The sequence below is a fragment of the Rhinolophus hipposideros genome, assembly GCF_964194185.1.
Source record: "Rhinolophus hipposideros genome assembly, chromosome: 25".
NCBI lineage: Eukaryota > Metazoa > Chordata > Mammalia > Chiroptera > Rhinolophidae > Rhinolophus > Rhinolophus hipposideros.
The window spans coordinates 12,714,172-12,740,047 of record NC_138071.1 but is presented as its reverse complement, the minus strand read 5'-3'; the positions used below and the strand labels follow the sequence as shown (position 1 = coordinate 12,740,047).

The window sequence follows — 25,876 nt, the reverse complement described above, 5'->3', positions numbered from 1 at the left end:
AACGCTCGGTTACAAAACACGAACAGAGAGAGGCAGGTAAAGGCCGTGAGATATTAACTGGTGATGTTGCCTCTGGACACTGATGTTTAAGTAACTTATTTATATTTTCTTCTTTAAATTTTCCAAAATTTATAAAATGAATACATTTCATTTATAATATAATACAGAAAACAATGTCGAGAGTAGAGAATGGATGTGAAGATGAAATCAGAAGCCTAGGCCATCTATCCAAGGGGGTTAATGTATGCAAAGAATGAATGAAAATTAAAGTGATAATTAAGTACCTCGAAGCAGGTGCTCTCAGGGCTTGGAAACCTGTACAAAAATGACTAGTATTGAAGCTTTTTATTAAAAAGGGAGAACATTGTACACCTGAAATTAATAATACTGTACACCAACTATACTTCAATAAAAAAATTTTAAAAGAAGGCGGGTAGAGAATACTGTATCTTCATCGGGTTGCCCTGATGATTCTAAACAATAAGATTATTGCCAGGAAAACTTGACACAGGACGCAAGACTATTAAGGAGACATGATTCACCCACTTTTCTGATGTTAAACACCAGTAGAAATATAAATTAAAATCCCTCTTGATATAAATTATAGTGCCTCCAAAACGGTTGCAGGAACTACTTCGGCTTGCAAAAGCACAGTGAAATAAGAAAGCTGTGCTACCAGAACAAAGGCAGCTGCTGCAGCTTCCAGTGGATGGCAGAAATTCTGAAACACGGGAGCTCGGAGAGGTGCCCCCAGCCGTGCATAAGGGAGAAGGTCACAGCCCTGCCCAGCTGACACGAAAGCCCCTGTGGCACACGTGGCGAGAAGTAAAACAGATCAGTTACAGTCCGGGTTCCTCCACTTCCAGAGGGGCCTTGAGCAAGTTCCCGAATCTTCCCAGGCCTCTGGTTCCTCATCTCTCTAACGGGGCTGGGGGGCAAAGCACATGCCCAGAACCTCACACGCTGCCTGGAACACACGGGCATCCAGGGCCACCCCAGCCTGCCTCACCCTCCAGCAACCTCCTTTACTCCGATTCTGTAGATGATACACCAATTTCCTACACAAGAAAGAAGACGCCTTGCCCCTCAGAATATTCGGGTCTGTTTGGCAGAGGCCTTTGCCTCATAAATTAATAAACCCACAAAACTGACTTTGAAATCACATCTTTGGTTAACTGGCTTATGCAAATACACTCACAGTCTACTAGACAGCACCTCTCAGCCTGGAAAGCTCCGAGCTGAGCCCTAAAAAAGCCTCACAAAATGGACAAGCTTTCCTCATGGGTCTTAATACAGAGTCGTCACCCAACACTGAACCTACACAAAGCACTTCCGTGTGCCTGTCACGATTCAGGAGTCACTTTAGGATTTTGCTGTGCTGTATACTGGAGCGCAGCAGTCAATGTCCGTGGCTCCTCTGTACGTGCCATAAAGCTCCCATATTTTCCCCAGCCTTTGTGGGCTGCTTGCACACGCCGAAGGCAAGCGCAGTCTTTATGCTCACCCTTTTCTCCGCCTTAGCAAGTTCAGCTAATATAACAGCACAGGAGGTGTGAACCCAGATCTAACAAGGCACCACTTCATAAACCTTTTCACTTCTTACCATGAAGTGAAATTCACCCTGAAACCATTTACAGGCCCCACCTAAACTAAACATCGGCTCAAACAGCGTGTTATAAACTGTAAGAAACTCCACTGTCCCCTAGAGAACTCTGCTCTCTGGAGCAGATACATGTCTTCAGGAAGAAATCTCGTATCTCCTTTCACTGGAATCATCAGGAGACGTTCTAAGCTAAGAAGGGATGTGATTGGTTAGCAGCTGGTTCTGAGACCTAGGAGGGTGGGGGGTGGGGGGAGAAAAAGGGCCTAAGGAAACAGCAGAGATATCACTGTGTCTAAGTCTGGCTCAGGAAGGAAAACGGTATTGTCCAAGACCCAAATCCTGGACAGACAGCCTCCATAAAAAAGCCCCATTTTCCCACTGCTAGAAGCAACAGTCTAGAACAGCAGTTCTCAAGCTGCAGTGCAAAAGCAGCACCTTGCAATCGTGAAAAATGACCATTCCAGGCTCCAACCACAGGTAACACTTAAACTGCACTGTAAGAAAAACTGACTGGGTTTTCACTGTGAGAGTCAACAGGTCGTATACCTTTACATCTGAGCTGGGGCTTAGAGGGAGGGGAGGAAGGAAAACCACGAAGAGCACGGCAGTGGCAGACCCCTATACACACTGCAAGTCTGCTGTTCAATCTCAAGATACGACATCAACAGGGACCCGCTTCAGCTTCGCCGTCAGAGCGGCTCTGTGCGAACCAGAAGGCCGGAGCTCATTTGTAACAAATGAGAAGCCATGATGTCGACAGCCATATTTGCAGTGAATCTAACAGTTACCAATCAAATGATTTGTCCTTGTAGAGCGTCCCATCAGGGAACCCCTCAGAACTATAACTAGGGACATCATTTTCCTAGCAGGGAGGGGGACAGAGGTAGACGTGGGATGTACCAAGGTCAAGCAGCAGCCAGAAATAGCAATGAGTCCCTACTCGCCGGCTCTTGAAACCCCAAGTCACCTCAGTGTGAGCACAATGCTGTAAGACAGATGAGCACGAAGATGGCAGAGTCCACGCCTGCTTCCTTGCATTTCATGTCCTCAAATCTCCTGTTGCATTAAGTTCAGCTACCTCTGCCACCAAGGTGGGCTTCCCATCCCCCCTGGGATGTTGCAGGGGGGCAGGAAAGGCATAGTGAGGGTCCAGGTGGACGTAAGGTGCAGGGAGAAAAGGGAAACTATGCCTATCTTCTTAGTTGTTCACTCGTTCTTCCTCATCCTGACCATCACCGTGGTAATAATGAGAACCATGCGAAGGAGAAGGAAGAGAAAGGGAAGGTGTAAAGACGGCAGTGAAAGAGTGAACAAGAAACTGGGGAAAGTTTCTTGAAGCTGCAATTGTCTGCGGCCTGCTGTCTCCTCAGACACCATAGAAGTGAGCCTTTCAGTCTCTAAAGAATTAAGAATTTTGAAACCTTCTACCACTAATTACAAACACCAAGGTTGAAGCCTGGCATCAAATGACAAAAGATTTTTCTCCTTGACCAAACTCAACTCACACTCCTCTGAGCTCTCTTCTCAACGAGGTCCTATCTTTCGGGGACCGGCTTCAGCTCTGCACTGTTCAGTTTTAGCAAGAATCCTGCCAAGTACATTCAGCCAGATCCCTACGCTTGGATCTTCCTGGGTTCCTCATCCCTGACCTCCCCCAACTCCCACCCTGCTCCTTGATTATAAATTCCTTGAACCCGATGTCTCTCCCCCGCTGCAAACCCCCACTGCAGTGGTCTCTACACCTATCACATCGGTTCTAAATTAAGTCTGCCCTACTCGACTTTAACAAGTGTTACCAGGAACGTTTTCTTTAACACAAACAAGACAGGAGGAGGGAACCCTACCTCACAGGACACTGCACAGGCTCCAGCACTCATTGAAAGGCAGGCTCTACTGCAATTGGAGCGGTGACTTCTTCAAACCAACATCTACCAGCAATAGATTTAGAGCTCTGACCAATTAAGATTATCAATTTATGTAAACTCTGGGAGTAGAAGGATATTGACCTGGCTTAAATTGTGCAAATGTAGTTTCCTAGAAAATAAAACTGTACCTACTAACCAGCTTAAATGTGGATATCCAAGAAAACTCGAGCAATCCATTTACTTGTTGTCAGTGTTTTAAGTGGTGAACTCAGGGGAAAGATGCCACTCTCCCTGGCTGAACCCAAAGCAAGGCAGCGAAAGGGCAACAGTGAACTTGAAAGATGCTAAACATTCATTTGCAGACTCATGCAGCATTCAAAACATAGCACACAGAGAAGTGAAGGGCAACACCCAAGATGAAGAGGACATAGGGGTCGCCCCCAGATCCTTTGCAAGGTCTGCAGGAACGAGTAACAGAATGACCAAACTGCGTGGCCAGGAGTGATCTCACCGTCTAAAATAAAGTTTACAAACTCCCTCTCGGTGCCCCAGGAGGGAGGGTAGTAGTAGCGGAAAATGGGAGGAGCCACAGTGGGTATGGGGAGGTAACTGAAAAGAATCCAGATGAAAACTAAAAGAACAGAATCAGAAATCCACAGTCTCACCACTCGGATACTTCCAGAAATATTTCCAACTCAAAACACAAAAGTACACAAAAGAACAGGCACGAGCTTGTATTAAAACTGCCAAGAACCCTGGGGTGGGGAAGATAACGTGCTTGGGGGGAAAGGAGCAGAATCAGGCCATGAATGTCCAAAGCCGCCAGCTCTGGGGTGGCGCAGGAACAAGGTGGGAGCACGTCCCACTTGAGCACATTCGATTATAAACAGACAGACAAGGCAGAGATATTAAACACTATCAGCTTCTGCCCTTGGAATCCATTTCTTGGTGGGTGATGAGGGTGAGCGATGAAAGGCTGTAGGATTTTATTACATTGAATTTTCAGCGTGTCAGGTTCCATCAACTATCTCAGGTACCCTGGGACTAATCTGTATCTTTTAGGATGGAGACATATCTCTGTAACAGAGCTCCGATGACTATTCTCTACCTGCCATATTTTATGGATATCTAATAATACCAGTGGGCCCAAATGCTGTTACAAACTGAAGCAGCTGAACGGCTTCTCAACTGAGAGGCATACATTTCCCTAACTCTGCTTTTACAGAGTCCAAGCACCTCGAGAATAACTATAACTTGGTATGCAAACAGGAGTGTCTAGAGTGAAAGAACCATTCACTCCTCTGAGACAAGAGGATTGGGATGGGGGGAGGGAAGAAGGGGTGAAGCCACAAAAGCACTCAGAGCCAGGAGGCAGGCACCACAGAGCAATCTTCGAAGATGAGACAAAGCCTGGTTCAAACGGCAGGGTGGAACCTTGGATGTTTTCCTGAAGAAAACACTGAGCTGTTCCCTTAATACACACTGAAAGGACTAACTAAGTGCTGGGTCAACTTCTTTCTCCTTTATAAGAAATAAATAAAATAAGCTATTTTCAGTGATAGCTGGAGTGAGGAGTCTCCCTTGTCTTAAGCGCAAACTGGTCTAATGATCCTGTCTGTCCCAATGGCCAAACCAACAAATGGCGCTGTCTGCCAATTCCGCTGCTCGCTCATAGCAGCGGCACTACGACATAAGGAGGAAAGAGGGTCCAGCAAGAGTAGGGCGAACAGTACAGTCTGCACCCCCATCCACAGGGACCAGCCTCCAGCCAGGGCCCGAGGGAGCAGCAGGCTGGAAAGGACGCCCTGGGCACGCAGCACACTGGCAGCCCCTCCACGGAGATCCACCTACAGCTTCTGCATGGCACTGTTTCTAAAACCAGCCCCTCCAGCTGGATAAGCAGATGCTAAAGGCAACTCCATATGAGCAAGAATGTAGCTTTCTCTTCATTCCAGAAGACCTTACAAAAGACAACAGCGCATATAAAAGTCAAACTTTGCCCCCCTCCTCCCCTTCCAGCCTCCCTAGTCATGAGGAGGAAAGTGTCCTGCAAGTGGCAGAGCGGGAGACTCAGAAAGTCAAGTGTCGGTGTAGTCCGCCCCCGCCCCCTGCCCCAAATGATGAACAGTGAGCAAAGACCACCAATGACAATGGCATGCGACATTATACACCAAACATGTGAGTATCCACCATGCGCATGTGCTGGGGAGTGGGCTCGCCACAGATCTGAAGAAAGGACAGGTCTACCCGACCCAGAAAATCTAACTGAATAGGGAAGAGGGCGCAAACAGAAAAAGGCATTTGAAGGGAGAAACTGGGAACTGCAGGCATCCATGATGTGGGTTACTATCCACCATCAGCAGGACAGCAGAAGCAATCACATTCTGGGGACCAATGTCTCAACACAAAGATGGAGACGTTCACATAAAGGGGATTTTTCTGCTTAGCCTCATGGAGGGTCATTACGGTGCAACAAGAATGAAGGCGGCTACCACGACTGGCTTCTAAGAGAGAGAAAAAAAAAGGAAGGCTCACAAAGTCTCCAGAACATCTTCACAGCTAAACCGAGCAGACATCCTCCTGTGCCTCAGCAATATGCCCAGGTGGCCACCAACACAGCCCTAACCCAGGCAAAGGCATCTGCAGCCCCAAACAGACTGAGGGTATAGTGGACTGTGAGATTAAGGCCGAGGGAATGTGAACGACCCATCAACTGGCCGCAGATTTCCAAAGGAGGGCTGAAATGAAAAGTGACATCAAAAATATGCCTAAGCAATAGGTCTGTCATTTGCGAGAATAAAAGCAAGCATCTGTGTCCTTCAGCTTCCCCTTCTAGCAAGTGCTCTGAAAAGCTTTTTCCACAACAGTGACATGGACTGATGCGGCTTCATCCCTAATCTATCACCCAGTCTAAGGTTCCCCCCTATGACCACAACACACACTTACTTGTCAGGATTAGAGATTTCGTCTCTAAAATTATAAATGCCTTACTTAATACAAGTAATTTCCCACATCCACAGTGCTGTGATATATGAGGAACTTAAATGTTTGGGCTTTGAACTGAACAAAATTTTCCCAGTGCAAAGCTAATTAGCCCACCAAGAAATGAAACCTATAGCCCTGGTCTGCAGAAGTGCAGGGCATTGGATGATTGCACTCAACTTGCCTTGAATATAAATGTTATGCAAAAAACAGGCAATTTATCTATGCACAGTGTAGATAGCTCTGCAATCAGTATCTCATAAATAAAGAGAAAAAGATGAAGGAAAAGCACCCTAATTGATTTTAAAATTAGTTCCAAGCAAAGAAATAATCTGACAACCAACAAGGTCGACAACAGTAAAAATACATATAGCCCTCGGGGAAAACGTGCACCTAAAAACTTTAATGAATCAAGATACCTGAAATGCTACGAAAGAAGGTTTTTTGGGAAAGCCTGAATAAGAGTAGAGGTGTTAAAAGAATGTCAATTGGGGACCGATCTGCAAAAGCACTTAAAATGCTGTAATTAACCCCTCTGGTAGACTGAACCCAATCTGCGCTGTGCTAATGGAATACCATTATGAGGAAACCACCATCCAGAGGCAGGGCTAGTCAATCCAACAGCAGCAACCAGACAAACTAGGAGTGGGGAAAAGAAAGTGTCTACAAAAAACGAAGTCATGGGTGACCTGGCCATCAAAGCAAGTAATCCAATTAGGAAATAGGAAAAGCGGGAGTGCCAAAACACCCTGCTTCCGACACCAGTACACTGGCTCGAGTAGGAAGGCCTATCGGAAGCAGTCAAGGAAATTAGCAGGAGATCGGGAGGTGGTAAAAATGACACCACTCAAAAGCACTATATGGATTCGATTTTAAGCCTCAGCAGACATTTTGATTTAAACATTTATTAACTGCCTACTGTCGTCACAGCACTCTGCAAGATTCTGAAGCAGGGGCTACGATGCTGAGGAAACCATGCCAGTCCTGCTCTCAGAGTTTAGGCTTCACAAAGGAAAGCAGACCCAGACATCAATCAATAGTACAGGAGGATACAGAGATGGGAAGTAATATGTGTGTGGAAACCTCGGGCCCAAAGGACCTTCAAGAATCAGGGTTACCTGAGGACAGAGGGTTACCTGAGCACAGCAACTACGTTAGATGGTCACAGGCAGTAAGTATGATGGCGCTGAGAGTGCTGGAAACAACAGCGAGTTACTGCAGCTCAGGCAAGAAATACGAACACAGCCGCACAAGGAAGATTGAGGTGAAGTGAAAATAGAGAACCGGGTAAAGGCGATGATTAAATGAAGAGAGGACAGAGAAAACAAGAGATTGATGGTGAGAGGTAAATGCACAGGAAAGATCAATGCCCAAGACCCAGGAGGAGATGCTAAAATCCCACAGAAATTATTTGGAGGGAACAGGCAAGATCGTGGTAAAGAGGATGCATTAACTAAAGGAAACAAAAGAGAACACAGTTTGTAGCAGGGAGAAGAAAATAAGTGAAAGGGAAATAGGACAGGCTCTTGCTGTCTTCTCCAGTCATAATTCACCTAAGAAGATCAGTGGAATGCACATTTTAGGAAACTGCTATCTACCCAGACACCAAACGTCTTCATCTCACCACTGGGAGTCCGACCTGCCCCCCTGAGCTCTCCAGCCCAGGAGCAGGTTGTACCTACATATGAATCTTTTAAAAATGGCAGGTATATATATACATCCTGGAATCTTAAAAAGATGAGCTAAGACCCACCCATATTCTCCTAATAATTTTTTCCAGTCCTCTAACAGAAGAGGTTTCGAGTGTTCTTCTCAAAAATGCCCAGATCAAACAAACCCAGACCGTGCAGAATGCCTCTGCCAGGGCTCTGGTGCCTTCTCTGTCTTTTGATGACACTGCTGCAGTCCCCAGATCTCTCCACTGGAAACCGGTGAAAGGCTACATCCATTTCAAAGAGCTCTTGCTTTTCTCCAAGGTCCTTAACGCCAAGCTGGAGTCCCGCTCTAATTTGCTATTTGCCTTATGCTGCCGTCACAAGTAGGAGAACACAGTCAGTGGGTTTATCGGTTAGCCCCGCTTCACTTAGGGACTGCAGCCCCACAGCTTTCTGCTGGTGAGCATCTAAGTGGCAGCGTCATTTGCTTTAGGGTCCAGAGGGACCAGTCAGCTTGCTTGCAGAAATCTAAACTGGAGGGAATAGGTTGAGAACTGCTTTTAATCGTGTCTAAATGGCAAAGCACCCTGGGGCCCTGTGCAACGCATTATCAGCACCTGAAATTGCCCTGCCTCTGACAAAAAGCCGGTAAGAATCCCAGGGCATCACTCATAATGTGCCTACCTGCAGCTCCCTCTACCATCAACTGCCTGTACAGGAGACTCAGTGGAGTCAGGCCTGGGAAACGTCCCCCACCCCCAAAAAAGGCAGCAAGGACACCGGGAGATTAGGCAGATTGCAGCTTAAACAAGCCCGATCCTTTGGTGCCCAAGTCTGAATATTTAGAGGCCCTGCTGGAAAGGAACATTTATGTGGTAAATAAGCCCACAGGGAAGGGGCTGAAAGACAGGATGATGGACGTGAGTACAAGGCGAACAGGACTAGGAAAGAGAAGAAAAAAGGCTCCGCTTCAGGTCTCCAAACTTCCCAGAGGCCTACGCTGAAGGTGTGCATGCATGTGTGTCAGAGAGAGAGACAGACACAGAAAGACAGAGAGAAGCTAAGGAAAGCAGTTTGAGGGGAAAGGCCCTGCAACAGAAAGCAAACTTTCTACACTTAACCCCTGGGGGGTGGGTAAATTACGGGCCTGTTTTCAAGGGAAACTTCAGCTCCTATCTCTCTGCCTACTACAATAGCGCTGCATGAGCAGATTCTGGTGGGGAGTAAGTCAGGCCTTCACTGGATGCCCAGGGGGTGTCCTACCTTTGTCATCAACGCTGCAAAGTGTGACACAAAGCCCACAGCAGCCCTGGGCCACAGAGCACTAGGTTTTCCAGCTTCACATCAAAGCCACTTGCTCTCTAGGAAGCCCTGAGATTGCACAACGTGTGATCTCCTTTAAGGCAGCAGCTCAGAAACCCATACAGAGCCTTCCTCCAAGACCTAGCCCTTGTTTCTTTGTGGCAAACAACTGGGTAAAAACCAACTATCCAGTCGGCAGTCCGTATCCGTGGGTTCTACCTCCGTGGATTCAACCAACTACAGATCAAAAACATTCAAGAAAAGAGAAATACTATGTTTTGCTGGCATGTACTATGTAGTTAGGCCTACAATGGCTGCATCTTTACTGAACATGTACAGACTGTTTTTCTTGTCATTATTCCCTAAACAACACAGTCTAACAACTGCTTCTGTAGCACTTACATTGTAGTGGGTATAAGTAACCTAGAGACCACTTAAAGTACATGAGCGCATGTGCGTAGGTCACATGCAAATACCACACCATTTCCTATAAGGGGCTTGAGCATCCACAGATTTGGGTATCCGTGGGGGCTCCTGGAAGCAATCCCCCTCGGATTCCAAGGACGACTGGACCACAGAAGGAGCACACGTCAGCCCTTTACAGGAGTTAACATCTCGAAGGGTGGACAGTGGAATGGACCCAGAACAATCCAGGGCGGTGCCACACACACAGAGCCAGCACACCCCACTTCCAATTGCAATCTTTCTGAGAGAACTACTGCACACATTGCTTTTAACTCTCCTGTCACACTTTGAAGCAACACATCGAGCTCTTACCAAACTCTAGGAGCATGAGTTCCGGGGTACCATTGGAAAGCAGCTGCCTAGGGTGAAAACACTTCCTTTGATCGCGCTATTTGGCCAGAGCCCTTCCTCTGGCTGCAATTAGGAACCAAAAGTGGGAAGTGGAAGTATACAGTTGGCCTTGGGCAAAACCTTCTTGCCTCCACGTATAATTGAAGAGAAATGAACTTGTCTCTGCACACACACACACACAAAAATCTAATCTGCTCTACTATCCCCACAACATATATATTAATAGATGTCGCAGAAGATCTGTATCAGTGGATGACAGGTTATTAGAGCTTTTAGGGTTTGGGGAAGATAAACCTTGAAGGGCCGCCCCACTGGGTAGTCACCGGGAAGGGCGCAGGGCAGTTCAGCCGCGCAGGAGTCCCTGCAGCCGTCTGCCCGCCATGAGGAAGCGCCTGCAAAGACTCACCCTCCTTCCCTCCTCCTTCAGGTCCTTAGCCTGAGCCTTCTCCCACTCTCTGCTTTGGTTTAGAAGGAGCCCTAATACCACACGCGGTCAGGTTAGCGCTTTCTCCATTTTGAAGCCACTGACCCCCAGGAAGCGTCCAGAAATTAGACGGAAGGCAATCCCCTCCGTGTTTTATTCAGGCCCTCCACAGTCCACCCATGGCCTCCGAATAATCCTCAAGCACTCTGTTCCTGCAATTCCACGACCACCCGCAGTGCCTAACCACACCGGGACATGTTCACGGGGGGCCTCTCAGCCCTGTTCTAACCAGGACGGCCACACATTCCTGTGCACCTCGTGCCCTGCTCAGGGCACCTGAATGGGAGCTGAAACCCAGCCTCCCTTCTGTTTGCCAGCCGTGTGCCCTGCCATTCCTGCATCCATATTGTAAATCTCTGGTAACTTGAAGATCAGGCATAGAGCAGAATCATCCACCCATTATAAGAGGTCTGTGGAATTCTTTAAGTAGAAAGAACTCTGAATTTGAATTCTCGGGTAAAAGAGATTGCGGGAGACACACACACACACACACACACACACACACGTCCATCATCACACTACGTGCCCCGGGGTCCTTGCTCAGTTGAGACTTAACCAAAAGAAACACCAGAACTCCCTGCTGCAGAGCAGTTTCCACCTGGCATGATCTTCTCTTATAAATCCAAGTTACTTTCGTGTTTAGTAGATGCAAGCCACCAACACTTAAGTACTCAGATCCAAATGGACCATTCCCTGGTTTAAAATTCGTCCAGACAAAATCTAAACGCATGACGCATGTTTTCAAGATGGGGCCCCTGCCTAACTCCCTAGCCCATTTCTTACTACTCTCTGGCATTAGCTGTCCCCTCCATTCCAGTCATACTAAATGATCTGGAGTTCGTCACGTGCCCTGTATTCTCTCTCTACACGAGTATCCTGAGATGTTCACAGCACAAGCAGGATCGGGCCCTGCCTTTATGTTGTACCCCAGAGGCACCGTATCCCTCATGCACATCCACGAGGCCATCCATTCCCTGTTCCCAAACCCGCCCAATTCTTGTCATTGCCGCTATCTCAATCAGAAACTACATTCTCGCCACTTTTTATCTAGCTAACTCCAAATCACCCTTCAGGCCTTCAAAGAAGCTCTCCCAGATTATCCTCATGTATTCTAAATTTTTCTTTCATAACACACATGAAATTACTTGTATACTTCCCCGGCTAGACTTGAGCATTCCATGACAGTTTGGTTTATTCCCTCAGGGCCTCTCGGGGCCTCCCCATCATGGTACCTGTTACAAAGTGGCTCCCAGCAAACATTTATCAGTGAAGACGACCCCACTTGTTTGAAGTTCTAAACCTGGGCTGTCCACTACAGTAACCACAACCCACCCGTTGCTATTGAGCCCTAGAAATACGCTAGAACCTACTGAGATGTGTTCCATATGTGAAATATATATCAAGTTTCAAAAACTTAGTAAAAAAACTCTTAAATTAAGTAAAATGTTATTTTTATTGATTCATGAGAAATCTGAAACGATACTGTTTGGGATATATTAAACAAAATGCATTACAATTAAGTTTTTTACTATACCCACGAGACAACTTAAAACAACAAGTACAGCTCCCGTTTGGGGCTTGCATGATAAATCTATTGATTAGTGCGGGTCTCCTGCCTTTTCTGTCTGTGAACTCCTCATCCAGGAAGACGCACACTCGCTGCTTCTGGGAAGGCTTCCCTAGCACCCACCGCACCTGGGTTCTGCATAGCACCTTCCATCATAGCACCCTCCATCATTGTGCTCAGGAGTATTACAGTAACTCACTTAACTTATTTCGTATGTGAGCCCTCATTAAAATCTTCCACAGGAACGTAATGTACAAGTAAGAGAAATCATTACTCATTTCACTCAGAAGCCATATGTTGTAGACTCTTAGAGCGAAGTCTTACGTACAACTTTCTTAAAATGGAGTTAAGACCTCAGGAGTGAACGGAAGTTTAAAAAGAATGAGAAGCGAGATAATATACCTCAGGGTGAAGAACAAGGTAATTGATAAACAGGATCCTGTGTGAACAAGGCCGCATATTCCACCACCTTCCTATCATCCACTAGGCTAAGGGAAATCCACCCATTACCCCCTGACGAGTTCCCACAGGATCCTGGAAAAAGGGAAAATGCTCCGTAATAGTTCAGTTGTTACTCCAGAAAGCCTGCTACCATCCTACCTAAGACATAACACTCCCACCCCCTAAAAGCTGCTTAAAATTCAGCTACAGAGTCTACATTAACATAATGCTTTTGGCTGATGATGTAGGCACAAAAATTAACGTTCAAGAATTTCAAAGTTGTGGTTGCTGTGGGAACCTTAATTCCAACTGCACGGCACAGATGTAGAATTGTGGACTACTCCCAATACTGATAAAATTGGAGATGTATGTTTTGTGCAATGAGGCAGAGCTACAGTTACTGAGAGAACCTTACTTTGCCATTTCTAGGCTTTCATGAATTTAAATTCTCAGCCTTACCACAATACCGTTTGCTGGATTAAATTGCCTCCTCTGTGGGGGAAAAGGGGAGAAAATGAACTGATTGGCCAGACATTCAAAGAACCCCTCCTGTGTGTGTTTCTTATGCATGATCTGATTCGAAAGACAATCATGATATTTTTATTTTACTCTTATGGGTTGTCTGTAAACTCTCATGCAAATGAGAACAGGGCATAAATTTCAATTTGTGACTGCACCCAAGACATATGTGCAGGCAAAACATCAGAAAAGCAAATTTCATGTCTTTAGAACTATAAAAGGAATCGATTTAAAAAGTAGGTAGCACTAACTTCAACGCCACTGTTTAATTTCTACAAACTGTCCAAATACTTGACTACGTCGCTGGATCTCACCGAGGATCCGGTTCTGTGACCAGTTAACACATTTACATCCTTTAGTTATCAGAGAGCAAAAAATTAGGAATTGGAAAGGTGTCTGTAACAACAAGGTCTAACCAACCAAACAAAAAGGTTCAACCTCAATCTCTATCACCGACCTCTCATAACTCATAACGATGGAGAAAATTTGAAACAAAACTGCCTGCAGACTACCAACACTTACAGTTTTCATTCTAAGCATAATTTCTCAAAATTGATATACTGAAATCATACACATAGGTTAGGCAAGCACCTGTGCTGCCAGGAGATCCACAGTGTAACTAATAATTACAGTTACCACTTGTAGACGAGGAATAGGTGACCCAGGAGAATGGACATATAGATATAGATATAGATCGATACAGTTTGATGTAGATGGATCGATATCTATAGCCATACATCCAGATTCTTTTCTTCATAGAGCAAAAACACATGGACGTATCAAATCAAAATGACCAATAGAAATGGGCCTTTCTCCCATGCATGTGAGATATGGACTTTCTCCTTTCCTTATTCTCAGAGAAATAAGATCTCCTTAAGAAATAAAACTCATCTCCCACCTCACATATCCCAACCCTAACTTCTCTCAAGCCCTCCAGGCAGGAATGCCAGCCTATGCCCATCCAAAATGGAGTACAGCCGTGAGTGTGTCAGGAGAAATTAAGGCCTGCCCACTAATTGTAACAGATAGGCTGCAAATATCAGGAAATAATACTTTGGAGATGTAACATACTTGTCCTTTAGCTTTCTCAGTCATATGTGCCATATTTAACTAATTTAATTGTCCAGCTCCTTCCCTTCGGTTTTGGAAGAGAAGCTGCCCTGCTTCCCTGTTCTCTTACCTGTGTATTTTCTCCCTCCAGCCTCGGTGGTCGGATGCTGGACAGATGGATGGTCTTGTAGTCGCCCGAGTTCAGCTTCACGACAATGGCATCAGCATTCAGCACCTGCATCACCTGTGGGAGAAGGCAAAAACGCTCAGACATGCTTTGACAGCCCGGATAGCATAACACACATGCTAATGAATAAGGCCCACCCCAATCGCAGGAAGAAAAATGAGAGTCATAGCCATTTGGGGTAGATCCAATATGATCCTTCTCAGGGCAACAATGTTAGAAAAACTACGCTATACGTACCAGTTCCCAAAGACCTGATTATGATTTTTCAATGAGTAGAGTCTGTATTGCTCATAAAGACGGTCAATTACGGTGGCCAAGACATGGAAACAACCAAAATGTCCTTCGATGGATGAATGGATAAAGAAGTTGTGGTATATATACACAATGGAATACTATTCGGCGTTAAGGAAAGATGATATAGGAGCATTTGTGACAACATGGATGGATCTTGAGAGTATAATGCTAAGTGAAATAAGTCAGACAGAAAAAGCAGAGAACCCTATGATTTCACTGATATGTGGTATATAAACCAAAAACAACAAAGGAACAAGACAAACAAATGAGAAACAAAAACTCATAGACACAGACAATAGTTTAGTGGTTACCAGAGGGTAAGGGGGTGGGGGGTGGGTGATGAGGGTAAAGGGGATCAAATATATGGTGATGGAAGGAGAACTGACTCTGGGTGGTGAACACACAATGGGATTTACAGATGATGTAATACAGAATTGTACACCTGAAATCTATGTAAATTTACTAACAATTGTCACCCCAATAAATTTAATTTAAAAAAAAAAAAAAGACAGTCAATCTTTTTTATCTTTTGCCCTGACCAAGATATGTGATTAACTACAAAATTTATGATCTAGAAATCCAGTCTCTATAGGTTACTGAACATTTTCCTGGAAACGGGCTCTAAAGTAAAATCAAAATCCCCATCTCAAAGTGAACCGAGGAAAAGAGGCAAGGGCTGGATTAGAAGGTACCAGCACTAGATGACAAAGAACCAAAATAGGATGTCCAATAGAAACCAGAACAATCAAAGGCAAGTGAAGGGCAAACAGAATTGTCATCTCAGCATGGAAAAGGAGATGTTAATCTCCCAGCCAGGAACATTAAATTGCTAAGATTTTACTTCAACTACTCTGAAAGCCACCTTTTCAAAGCACTACTACAGGCATCTTTGTTTTAGAATCCCCACTCAGTGCCATTGAACCCCACTCTCAGCTGAAAATCATTAACTTCCAGTTTGGAGTAACTTACAAGGATATGTATTCAAAGGGCAGAAGCACAACTACTCCTCTGTGGAGGTTATCAGAACACTCCACTAAGGAGCCCAGAATTCCACTGAAACCAGGCTAGGTCCTCATCAGGGTGATAACCAGAACCCATAATTCAGCCAACAGTCTGCAATTCATTCAATTATATTCGGAGCCTGTTGTTACACGGCTGTTTCTTTTTCTTTTTCTTTTTTAATTTGCAAGCAACGCTTTGCTACAAGGTAGCTATCATCTACAGAATCAAAACCCACTCTTCTAGGCTTCAGTCATGCCCCATCAGGATTCAACAGGCAGCCAAACAAACCACAGGGTCAGCTCCCACAAGAAGGGTAGACTCCCAAAATTTCCCTCCTATTTTATGCGTGAAACAAAAGGAGCTAGACTCTCCTGTGCTATGGATAAAAGAGCCCTCATTAACTATTCCTTGGAAGGCTTCAGATCTTTGAGAACAAATATATCCATTTACTGCGGACTCCTCCAAAAATGGCTACCCTCTACCATTTTCCAAAGAACCAGCCAACCACACACCAAAATGCATGATTTAAGGGCCAATCTGGAGAAACAGAAAAAAGCAAAAACAATTGAGAAATATAACACAATAGGCTAAATAGCAAGAGGAAAGTGCCATCAAACAGAATGGATGAAAAAAGCAAGATGACAGTTGGAATCCAGCTGAAAGTCCATAGAGGACTGACTATGGTTGGTAGATGGGGGACATCCCTGGGTTTTCCCACCATTAGTAATGGAAGCCATGGAAACCAGAAAGCCAGGCCAGCGACCAAAAAAGTAATGAAAGTCTGAGAGGCAACTGGGTAGATTAGGAGGAGGGGGAGATTTTTAAATTAAATTTATAGGTGTAACATTGGTTGATAACATTATATAAGATATCTGTATATACTTAATGTCTGCTCACCTCCCAAAGTCTAGTTTCCTTCTGTTACCATATATTTGACCCCCTTTACCCTCTTTGTCCTCCCTCTACTCCCTTTCTAATTTTCCACTATACATAAAATTAACAGCAAAAAGCTAGTCTCAGATAACCACAGCCATTCGGCTATAACCTTTCTGACAGACCTGAAAATCACAAAGGCTAAACACTGAAATCCAAACAGCCAGAACCCAAAACTCCCCTGGCCAGAAAAACATGGTGAAGTCCAAGAGTAATCAAAAGCATGGTCTGTGGTCACACCAGGACGACGTCAAGGTCAGGGCTGGTTACTGAGGTAAATGGGTTATGGTTACCAAATCAAAGAGCCCCTTATGTCCAGCCAATCACAAAAACATGTCCATGAGTGTAGAACTTAAAAACAGCCCTGAAGATATAGGCAAATACAGATTCAGTAACAATGAAAACGCATGCATCTTATTCCCATTACAATCTAGACACTAATGCTGAAAAGGCCCATCGTAATAGAATCTCCCTTTCATTACCTAAAGACACCAACAGTGGCCTGGACAACTGACCAACACAGATCAAAGATGGTTTCCCTGTCCTTTAAAATGCCATGTAAAAGAATTAGAAATTGGATGACAGACCACTCCAAGGGCAAGGTATCCATGATACATGCTATTATTCTGCTATCCCCACCCCCTTTAAACCAAAGAGAAGGAAGAGTTTCACAGAGCCACACCAAGCAAAATAGCTAGTAAAGCAAATCAATACTACTCCTCCCTCGGAAGGACAGGACCACTGCCCGAAGGATAATGGGGTAATCATCAGGCATCTCAAATGCACACACATCACAGTACTTACTAAGTCTCAATGATGGACAGAACTACATATTTCTCTCATACCGAAATTAGCTTATTACATTGTCAATTGCTAAAAACAGGGAAATTCCTATAATCAAGACATGAGAAATAGCTAGACACTCTCCATTCCCTAGTCACGCTCAGAGAGGAATGAAACCAGGGAAATATCATAGTGCTCACACCTTCACCCCGATTACAGAACGTGAAGATCTAAGCACACCCCTGTGACAAGTCACTGGTATTCGTCACTCCCTGTAATGCGTTCGCAGCAGCAGCAGCAGCGAATGGATTCTTGGAGCTGTAAATTTCTCAGCAGCAGACTCTGCTCGGTATCTCCCTGATTAGAAACCTCCTCTTCAAGAACTGCACACCCCGATGCTGCCAACTAACGAGGTTTGGCTTTCTGGTGAAGGCGTGTGTGGTGAGTGCATATGTGTGTGTCTGTGTGTGTGTATTTAAGGGGGATTTATGACTTTTTATTCCTCTGTAAATTGTGTCATTACTGTCCGAGTACAAGCAGCTCTGGAGCTGAGAAATGGAAGTGGCAATAAAATAGTGGTTCTAGGCACGTACTGTGCAATAAGTAAAATGCAGAGTGGGTTACTACCCAAAGCCTGCTCATCAGCACGGTTACAGCACCACATTTATAACAGCGATATTTCGTATGGTGTTTTTCATCAGGATATTTCTAAGTAGGCCCACATCGCTCACTTTCTCTACAAGCCACAGATTCCTACTCAATCCACCCACACACATACCCACCATACCACACACTCCAGGAATTCACACAAGGCACAGGAGCAGAAATCAACACTGAAAAAAGTCACTAGCTGGACTCGAAACACATGCCATAAATCCACTTCCCTCCCTATCTCCTAAAGCCCAATTGTGAAAGGAAAAATGAGTGGTTTAATGATGACAAGTGTAGGCTGATGGCTGCCACAAGTCAAGAGAAGTGCAGAGTGCCGTCAGGGGCAGGGGACATCCATCCCCGTCCCTGGCCTTCTGCCATACTCCCCGTCTGCAGAGTCCATCCACAGTGCCCAACTGGGTGGCGAAGGGCGGCTGCTGTTCAGCTTCTAAAAACCCTGCCGTGCATATAAAATGAACCAGAAGATCCTACTACAGCCTCCTGAGCTACAGAGACCCTCCGAATAGCTCTCCAGACACAACTACCAGTACTCCCAGAGCTAACTTATCAGTACCAGATAGAAACAAGAGGACCAGCAGCCCAAAGGGGGCTTCTCCGGGAGTGTCCTTGATGGGCCCACTGGGCACGGGACAACAAGCATCCTCTCTATCCTGAACACACGCCTTCTAGCTGTTTCTCCTGCTCCCTAAGGTTGTATGCTATGCGTATTCTCCCCAAAGCTAATCCTGCGAACACTACCGAAGCAACACCAAAGTAGGTGAAATAAGGAACATACCACAACTACTGCAACAATGGCCTGGAGTTGCTACATAGTGCCTTCCCCACCCCCTAGAAAAGTACAGCTGGCACCCTGTGACCTCGACAAAATACTAAGCACAACAATTCCCTGATACAAATACCTCTAGGCACCTAAGCATGATCAAACAGACTGGACACTATAATAGGTACTTCAAAGGAAGCCAGACAGCAGACAAATTCCCATAGAGGGCCATCCTACAAAATACCCAATCAGTACTCCTCAAAACCGTGAAGGTCATCAAAAGCAGAGAAAGTCTGAGAATAGCCAAGAGGTAAGATTCTGGAACACAAAAGAGACACTAGAGAAAAACTAAACAAATCTCACTAAAGTGTGGGTTTTAGTTGACAGCAACATATCAATATTGGTACATTACTTATAATCAATGTGCCATAGTCATGTGAGGTAATAACAGGGGAAACTGGGATGAGGAGGCTGTAATGTGGAAACTCTGTGTGCTATCTGCCCATTTTTCTATAAACCTGAAACGGTTCTAAAAAACAAAGTCACAATTTAGAAAGCCAGGTAAGCAATGGTTTTTACAAATCTTTTCTAATTCAATCATTTTCTTATCAGCAATCAGTATGCTGACTTAAGCTATAAACCAAGTCTTGATCTCTTTGGTGCCACAGAGGCCACCTTCCTAGCCAGACCATCCCCGAAACTTTCATATGAAAGCCCGATGACAAAAGTCAAGGAAGCAACTAGTATTTTTCTGTTCTCTCCACATCACCAAATGGGACTATAATGGAAAAGTCTCGATAATGCCAAAAATATTATGAAGTATCCATGCTTAAAAACCATTTCATAGAAACATGATAATGAACAAAGCTATGACTGGAAGCACAGCAAAAAATAATCAGAGCCAAACCAAGTAAGTACTACACTCTACGGTGTCCATGGCTGCTTATATAACCTGACCTCCTAAACTGGACATGGCCACCAATACCAGGGTTAACTACTTAGGATAATCTCCCAGACAGAGCCCTTGAAGGTAAGCTCCGTGAAAGCAGAAACCACTTCCTGTTCTCTTGAATTTTCTCAAAGTACCTCTTTCAGGTCTCGGTTTGTTTAAGCAATCAGTTGGTACAGAGAACCTAGCTCCAGGCTTCCAACCAGGCAGGGCGGTGAGAAGACTCTGCCTCCTGCGGACATGCTGCCACTCCTCACCTCCCCACCCCTCCAGTGTTATTTGGGGGCCCAAGCATCCAGCAGCAGGGACAGGGAAGCCAAGCCACGTGCTCAGGGGACCATATGGCTACAAACAGCACAGATCAGCGAAAACGCCACAGGGAAGGCAGGCAGGAAACTGGCAAGCCACGACAGGCCCAAAAGTCTCAAGCAGGCTCAGCTAATCACTGTGAAGGGAACATGCTTCTCCGCTAACCTAGAGAGACAAGGAGAGCCCTCCCTTGCATTTCCTTCCTTTAAGAAGGGAAGCTGCTCAAACCGAGAGTGGAAACCAGTCTTCCAGCAGGCCACATGGACCAGACCGAGAGAACAGACGTGAGACTTGGCATCAGTTCCAGAAGTCATCTGTAGTGTCCTAGAGGCACCCAGTTAAAGAGTTCACAGGTCACCTTTTGTGGGATTTTCAGGCTACTTAGCTGTTCCCTGTGCAATTCGTTACTAGGAGATAGGGTGACTGCTGAAGAGAGAACCACTATTTGTTCAGGCCTTATGGTCCTTCAGCAAAAACCTGTAGGACTGTCAGACTGTGTTCATGAAGGCCCAGGGCATCTGAGGACCTTTTTAGGTTTCCTTGGCATTAAAAGACATTTTAAATCAGGTAAAACAACTACAAAACTGCAGTTGGGTTTCAGGTTATGAAAAGAAGCACGGATCATTTTATCCTTTTAAATTTAATGCTGATTGCACATGTTCTATAACAGGGGATGACAAACTATGGTCCGAGGGCCATCCAACCCACTGCCTACTATTGTAAATAAAGTTTTATTGGAACACAGCCATGCGCATTCACTCACATATTGTCTATAGCTGTTTATTAGCTATGGTGGCAGAGTTGAGTAGTCGCAACAGATACTATATGCCCCAAAACCTAAAATATTTACTATATGACCATTTGAGGAAAAGTTGGCCAACCTCTGTTCTACAACATATTAGAAAAGGAACACACATAGGGGTATATACACTGGTTAACACTGCTGGAGAGCTATTTGGCAAATATGCTCCAAAACATTCCAAAGGAAGTAATTACCATTTACAGTGATTTATTCTATTTTTTAAATAGTGGAAAAATTATAAACTATATGAATATCAACCTGCTGGGGATTGGTTAAATAAATGGAGAACATTATGAACAAACTAAAGCAAGAGCAAACATTTACTTTTTGGTTCCCTCCTTAAACACCTCTAAACAAAATAAAGGAATTTTTTTTTTTTTTTGCCATAAACCCAAAAGGACAAAGATTAATGGGAGAAAAGAATACAGCAATAAAACTTTGGAAGCTAGAAAGCAGATGTATGAGTGGTAAGAGTCTCCACAGACTCACAAAAGCTAAATCCTGAGCTAGTGGTGAGAAAACACAATAACCAATCTGATTTATACTGCAGACTTTCCTCAACCATCAAGACTAAGAAAATGCCAAATCGGTAGTCTCAAGTGGGAATGAAAATGGGACCAAAAACTAGGATTGGTTTATAACTTATGTAAGAATCACCTGGGTTTCAAGATGTATACACTAAATCCACACATAAATTTACTGCTTCTAACCCAGTGTTCAATACCTCCTACTTAAATAAGACAAACAACCAAGGATCACCAGATAGCTGAGGAAAGCCTCTAAGATAAAAAATAAGGGACCAAAATAACCGAAGAGAATTGAAAATAATTTGGAGAACACAGACTATGCAGGGAAAAGAAAATTTTCAAAAGATTATAATAAATTCCAGAAAGCTAATAGATGATATTCAGCTCTGAAACAAGTACTTGTTATTTTTTTAAAAAATAGTAATAAGAAAAACATTCAGAGAAAAAAATCTCTTAGAAATGAAAATACAGTATCATATGTGAAATAACAGAAGGGCTATGAAGAAATCTAGAAATTAACAAAAGACAAAGAGATGGAAAATGAGAGGAAAAAAATTAGAAGACCAGTCTACAAAGTCAAACATCCCAATAGGAGTTCTAGAAAATAGAGAGCAGAGAAACTAGATGGAAATCAACAACAAAACAGTTGAAATTCCCAGACATAAAGGATTAAAAATTAAAGCATAGTATGTCCATACCTGGATAAAACAAAGTGCATCATTATAAAATTTCATGATAAAAAAGAATTTGCTAAGAGCTTGCAGAAAGAAAAATTATATAAAAATGAGGAATCAGAATGGTTTAAAACCTCTACGAAACAAAAAAAAAAATCGCCACTAGCTAAATGACAGTGGAGCAATGCCTTCACAATTCTGAACAAAAATAACTTCTAACAAATTTCTATACCCAGCTATACTATCAATCAAGTGTAATTATAAGAATGACATGAAAGGTCTCAAAATATTTACCTACCAAGGATTCTTTTCCGAAGAAGCTAGAGAATCTGTGCCACCAAAATAAAGTAGTAAATCATAAAGCAGCAGCCATGGGACCCAGGAAACATAGTTACAACCGAGAGATAAGGCACACAAAACCACAAGAAAATGGTGAAAAAATCCAAACATGACAGCTCTATAACAGGGAAAAAGAAGAACTAGTCTAGATTGGTACAGGTGACAAGACTCCTGGAAAGTACTGTTGAAAAAGATCAAGTTAACAGACTGAATCAATGTCTTATGAGAAAATTTAGACAAGTAGATTGTAGGGGTTAAATTAATCCATATAATATATATATATATATATATATATATATATATATATATATATATCAATTTAAAAAATTAACTCCAGGTAAAACAAAAAACTGTGCAGGAAATGAAAAGTACTCATAATATGTTACATGACTCAATGGTGATTAGCCTTTACAAACTAAACTTTGAATATTAACCAAACCAGAATTATTATACAGTCCTATTGGAAGGATTGGGTAATATGTGAATATGTGCACATGAGTGAAAAAACTACACCCTCATCTTCCAAGGTGTGAAGGAAAGGGGATATTATGCCTAAAACTGAAAAACTTAGAACAATATAAACATTTTATTCAAAGATATGGATTAGCAAGAGTTAAAAATGGCTGTCTGAAGGGAGAGGGAAAACGAACTAGTTCGTTTCTTAATAAGCCCACAGAGTTCTTTAAATGTTTATATATTAAAAATAAAAACTTAACAAACTTAAAAATTATATACAAAAGAAAAAAGAGCAGTACTACTTGAAAGTAGGTACCAGTCTGCAATGAGATAAGGAGCTTGTATCAGAACATAAATCAACTACATCACTGAGAACACTGCTGACACTTCTTCTGTAGCAAGCTTTTCTTGTTGAAAGAAGCAATGCCTTGATTTACATTCTGGCTCAAGCTCCTTATATCATTTGAGTAGGACTGGTGTAGGACTTTGAGTAGTATAGATCAAGGTTCAGCAAACTTTTCCGTAAAGGGCTAGGGAGCAAATATTTCAGGCTTTGCAGGCCGTATCTCTCACAACTACTCTCTGCCACTGTATCATGAGAACCGCTATGAACAATATAGAAATGAACAGACGTGGCTACGTTCCAATTCATTCATGACACTGAAATTGGATTTCATGTAATTTTCATGTGCCACAAAACATGTTTTTCTATGTAAAATCCATTCTTAGCTCACAGACTATACACAAACAAGATCTGACCCACCAGCCACAGTTTGCCAACCCCTGCAATGGGCAGTATGATCAACTTTGTCTACAAAGAGAAAAAGCCGTGTCATAGTATTTCCATGTAATGAAGTGTTTTTTTCTTCTCCTTTCTGTGCTTTTATGCTTTAAAAACAAAAAAAAAATGCTGAAGAATTTCAAAAATCAAAAAGTTTTAAAACTGTTTACCTACCTGCAAATACATTTTTCTCTCTACTCTCTAAGCAGGCCTATACCAAATGACCTAATTTATGTTTAAGATACTCAAGGAGAATGGTTATTCCTCATAATCCTCAAATGATTTTTGGAAGCAATCCTCTATTCTGGCATTGGTATGAATAGAATTTCATAATGAAAATAGCCTCACCCTGTTTTAAAACTAAACAGAAAAGACGGAAAACAAAAACCAGATACTGAGATTCTGGATTTTAAAAATGCAGGAAATGTTCCTAGAGCCAGCTCTCCCTTTTCTAGTTACCAATAAAGTCATTTTTAAGATAAATGCAAAGCTAGTAACTCAATCATCGCATCTTTTGAATGTCTTTCTTCAGCAAAGGCCCCAAACCCTCAGAATCTAGATTTCTCTACAAACTTGGTTTCAACCGAGGAGGGGCTGGCAAGGACAGTATAGAATAATGGGACCCTCCCAAGCCTCATCTGCATCACTAATATCACAGACCCTCCAAGTGATGCTGGTGAAAATGGAAGGCCCGCCTTCCTTGTTGAGGGAAGGATCATCCTTTCCCTGTGGGGCTACGGTCCTCCAACAGACCAGATTACAGGAAACAGAAGTACAACCAAGGAAGTTCTAATTAGGTGGAACAGCTACGTCCAAATTTCTTTCCAAGTTAGCACAGTCCTCACACAGAAAGGAAGCGGGGATGCATTCCGGTCTGCGTCAGGCTGGGGAGATGCACAGGGGAATATCCAACCAGGGACTATTTCCAGTGATGTCCACTAAAAGGCTCAGTGATACTAGGGAAACCGGCCACTGTCTGGAGACGACCTCCTAACAACAAGAGGGAAAGCGGCTACTTGAGCACTCTGCTTTGGGCAACACACACACACACACACATACACACACACACAGACACACACACACACACACACACATACACACACACACCACACACACACACACACACACACACACACACACACACTTTGGGCAACTCTTTGGATTGTTCAAATTTTACCATTCTAAGATAAAGGAGTATCTTTATCCAGGATTTTCCAGGCTGATAGTGCCACCTAGTGTCTTTCCATCTTCAACTGTTAGGTGACATTTCAGAAGACCAACTTGCAATACTGGGATATGAATAATTTAACCCCTTTTAGCCCATAAAGACAAATCTTGCAGCCTCTCTTGTCAACTATAAAAATCGGTTGAGAAACAGTATAGCACTTTGGGAAAGTAAGGAGAACAGGTCTACTTCTCAAGGTACCAAACCCTGTAACTAAGAAAAAACACTTTTATGGCACTGCTGCTAAAACCAAACAATTTATTTATTCAGTGGCTCTAGTTCCTGTCGAAGAAATCTATCCCAGGACACAGCAATGGAGAGCTCTCAGAAAACGTCACATTAGGAAAAATTTAAAACCACAAGAGTCCCAAAACAGAAAGAAGAGAAACTTAAGGTCATACGTACACTGGGGCATAGGAAACCTAAGACAATGCCATTTGCTAAGCAGACAAAAAAAAAAAAAGAAAATCCTAAAATATGAGAGCTATTTCAAAGTGACAATGTCCACAACTTTAACCCGTGAACTTCTAAGGAAGTTATACAAACTTACAGAAAGATATCTTGAACTTTTCATGGTGTCTGAGTCCCTTACAATAAACACACAGATGCATGCAAACACATACACGCACCCCACCCTCCACCACCCCACCCCACCCCTGGCTTGCCTTCAAATAGAAATGCTTCCGCTCTTCATTGTCAGTAGCCTGACAACCTGCACTGGGCCTCCCAAGATGCTGAGAACGACTCACCTTGGCAACAAACTGCTTGTCCTTTTGGTCCAAGTTAGCAGTGGGAGCCACGTAGTCTCTCCATATTCTCAGCCTGCGTTCCTTGGCAAACCTGACAACAAAGCAAGGATGCAAATCATTCAGACAGACTAGGTCAGCGAAGCAAATCCG

General features: G+C 43.6%; 1 protein-coding gene across 1 annotated transcript in view; it reads right to left on the bottom strand.

Annotated features, from left to right (window-relative positions):
• The window catches only part of SND1 (staphylococcal nuclease and tudor domain containing 1), a 412,208-nt gene that overhangs the window by 327,388 nt on the left and 58,944 nt on the right, over positions 1-25,876 (bottom strand). The window contains exons 9-10 of the mRNA XM_081038319.1: positions 25,727-25,817; positions 14,415-14,528 (exon numbers count right to left, since the gene is read on the bottom strand). Of these exons, the coding sequence (XP_080894445.1) occupies positions 14,415-14,528; positions 25,727-25,817 (205 nt within the window). The remainder of the gene's footprint in view (positions 1-14,414; positions 14,529-25,726; positions 25,818-25,876) is intronic.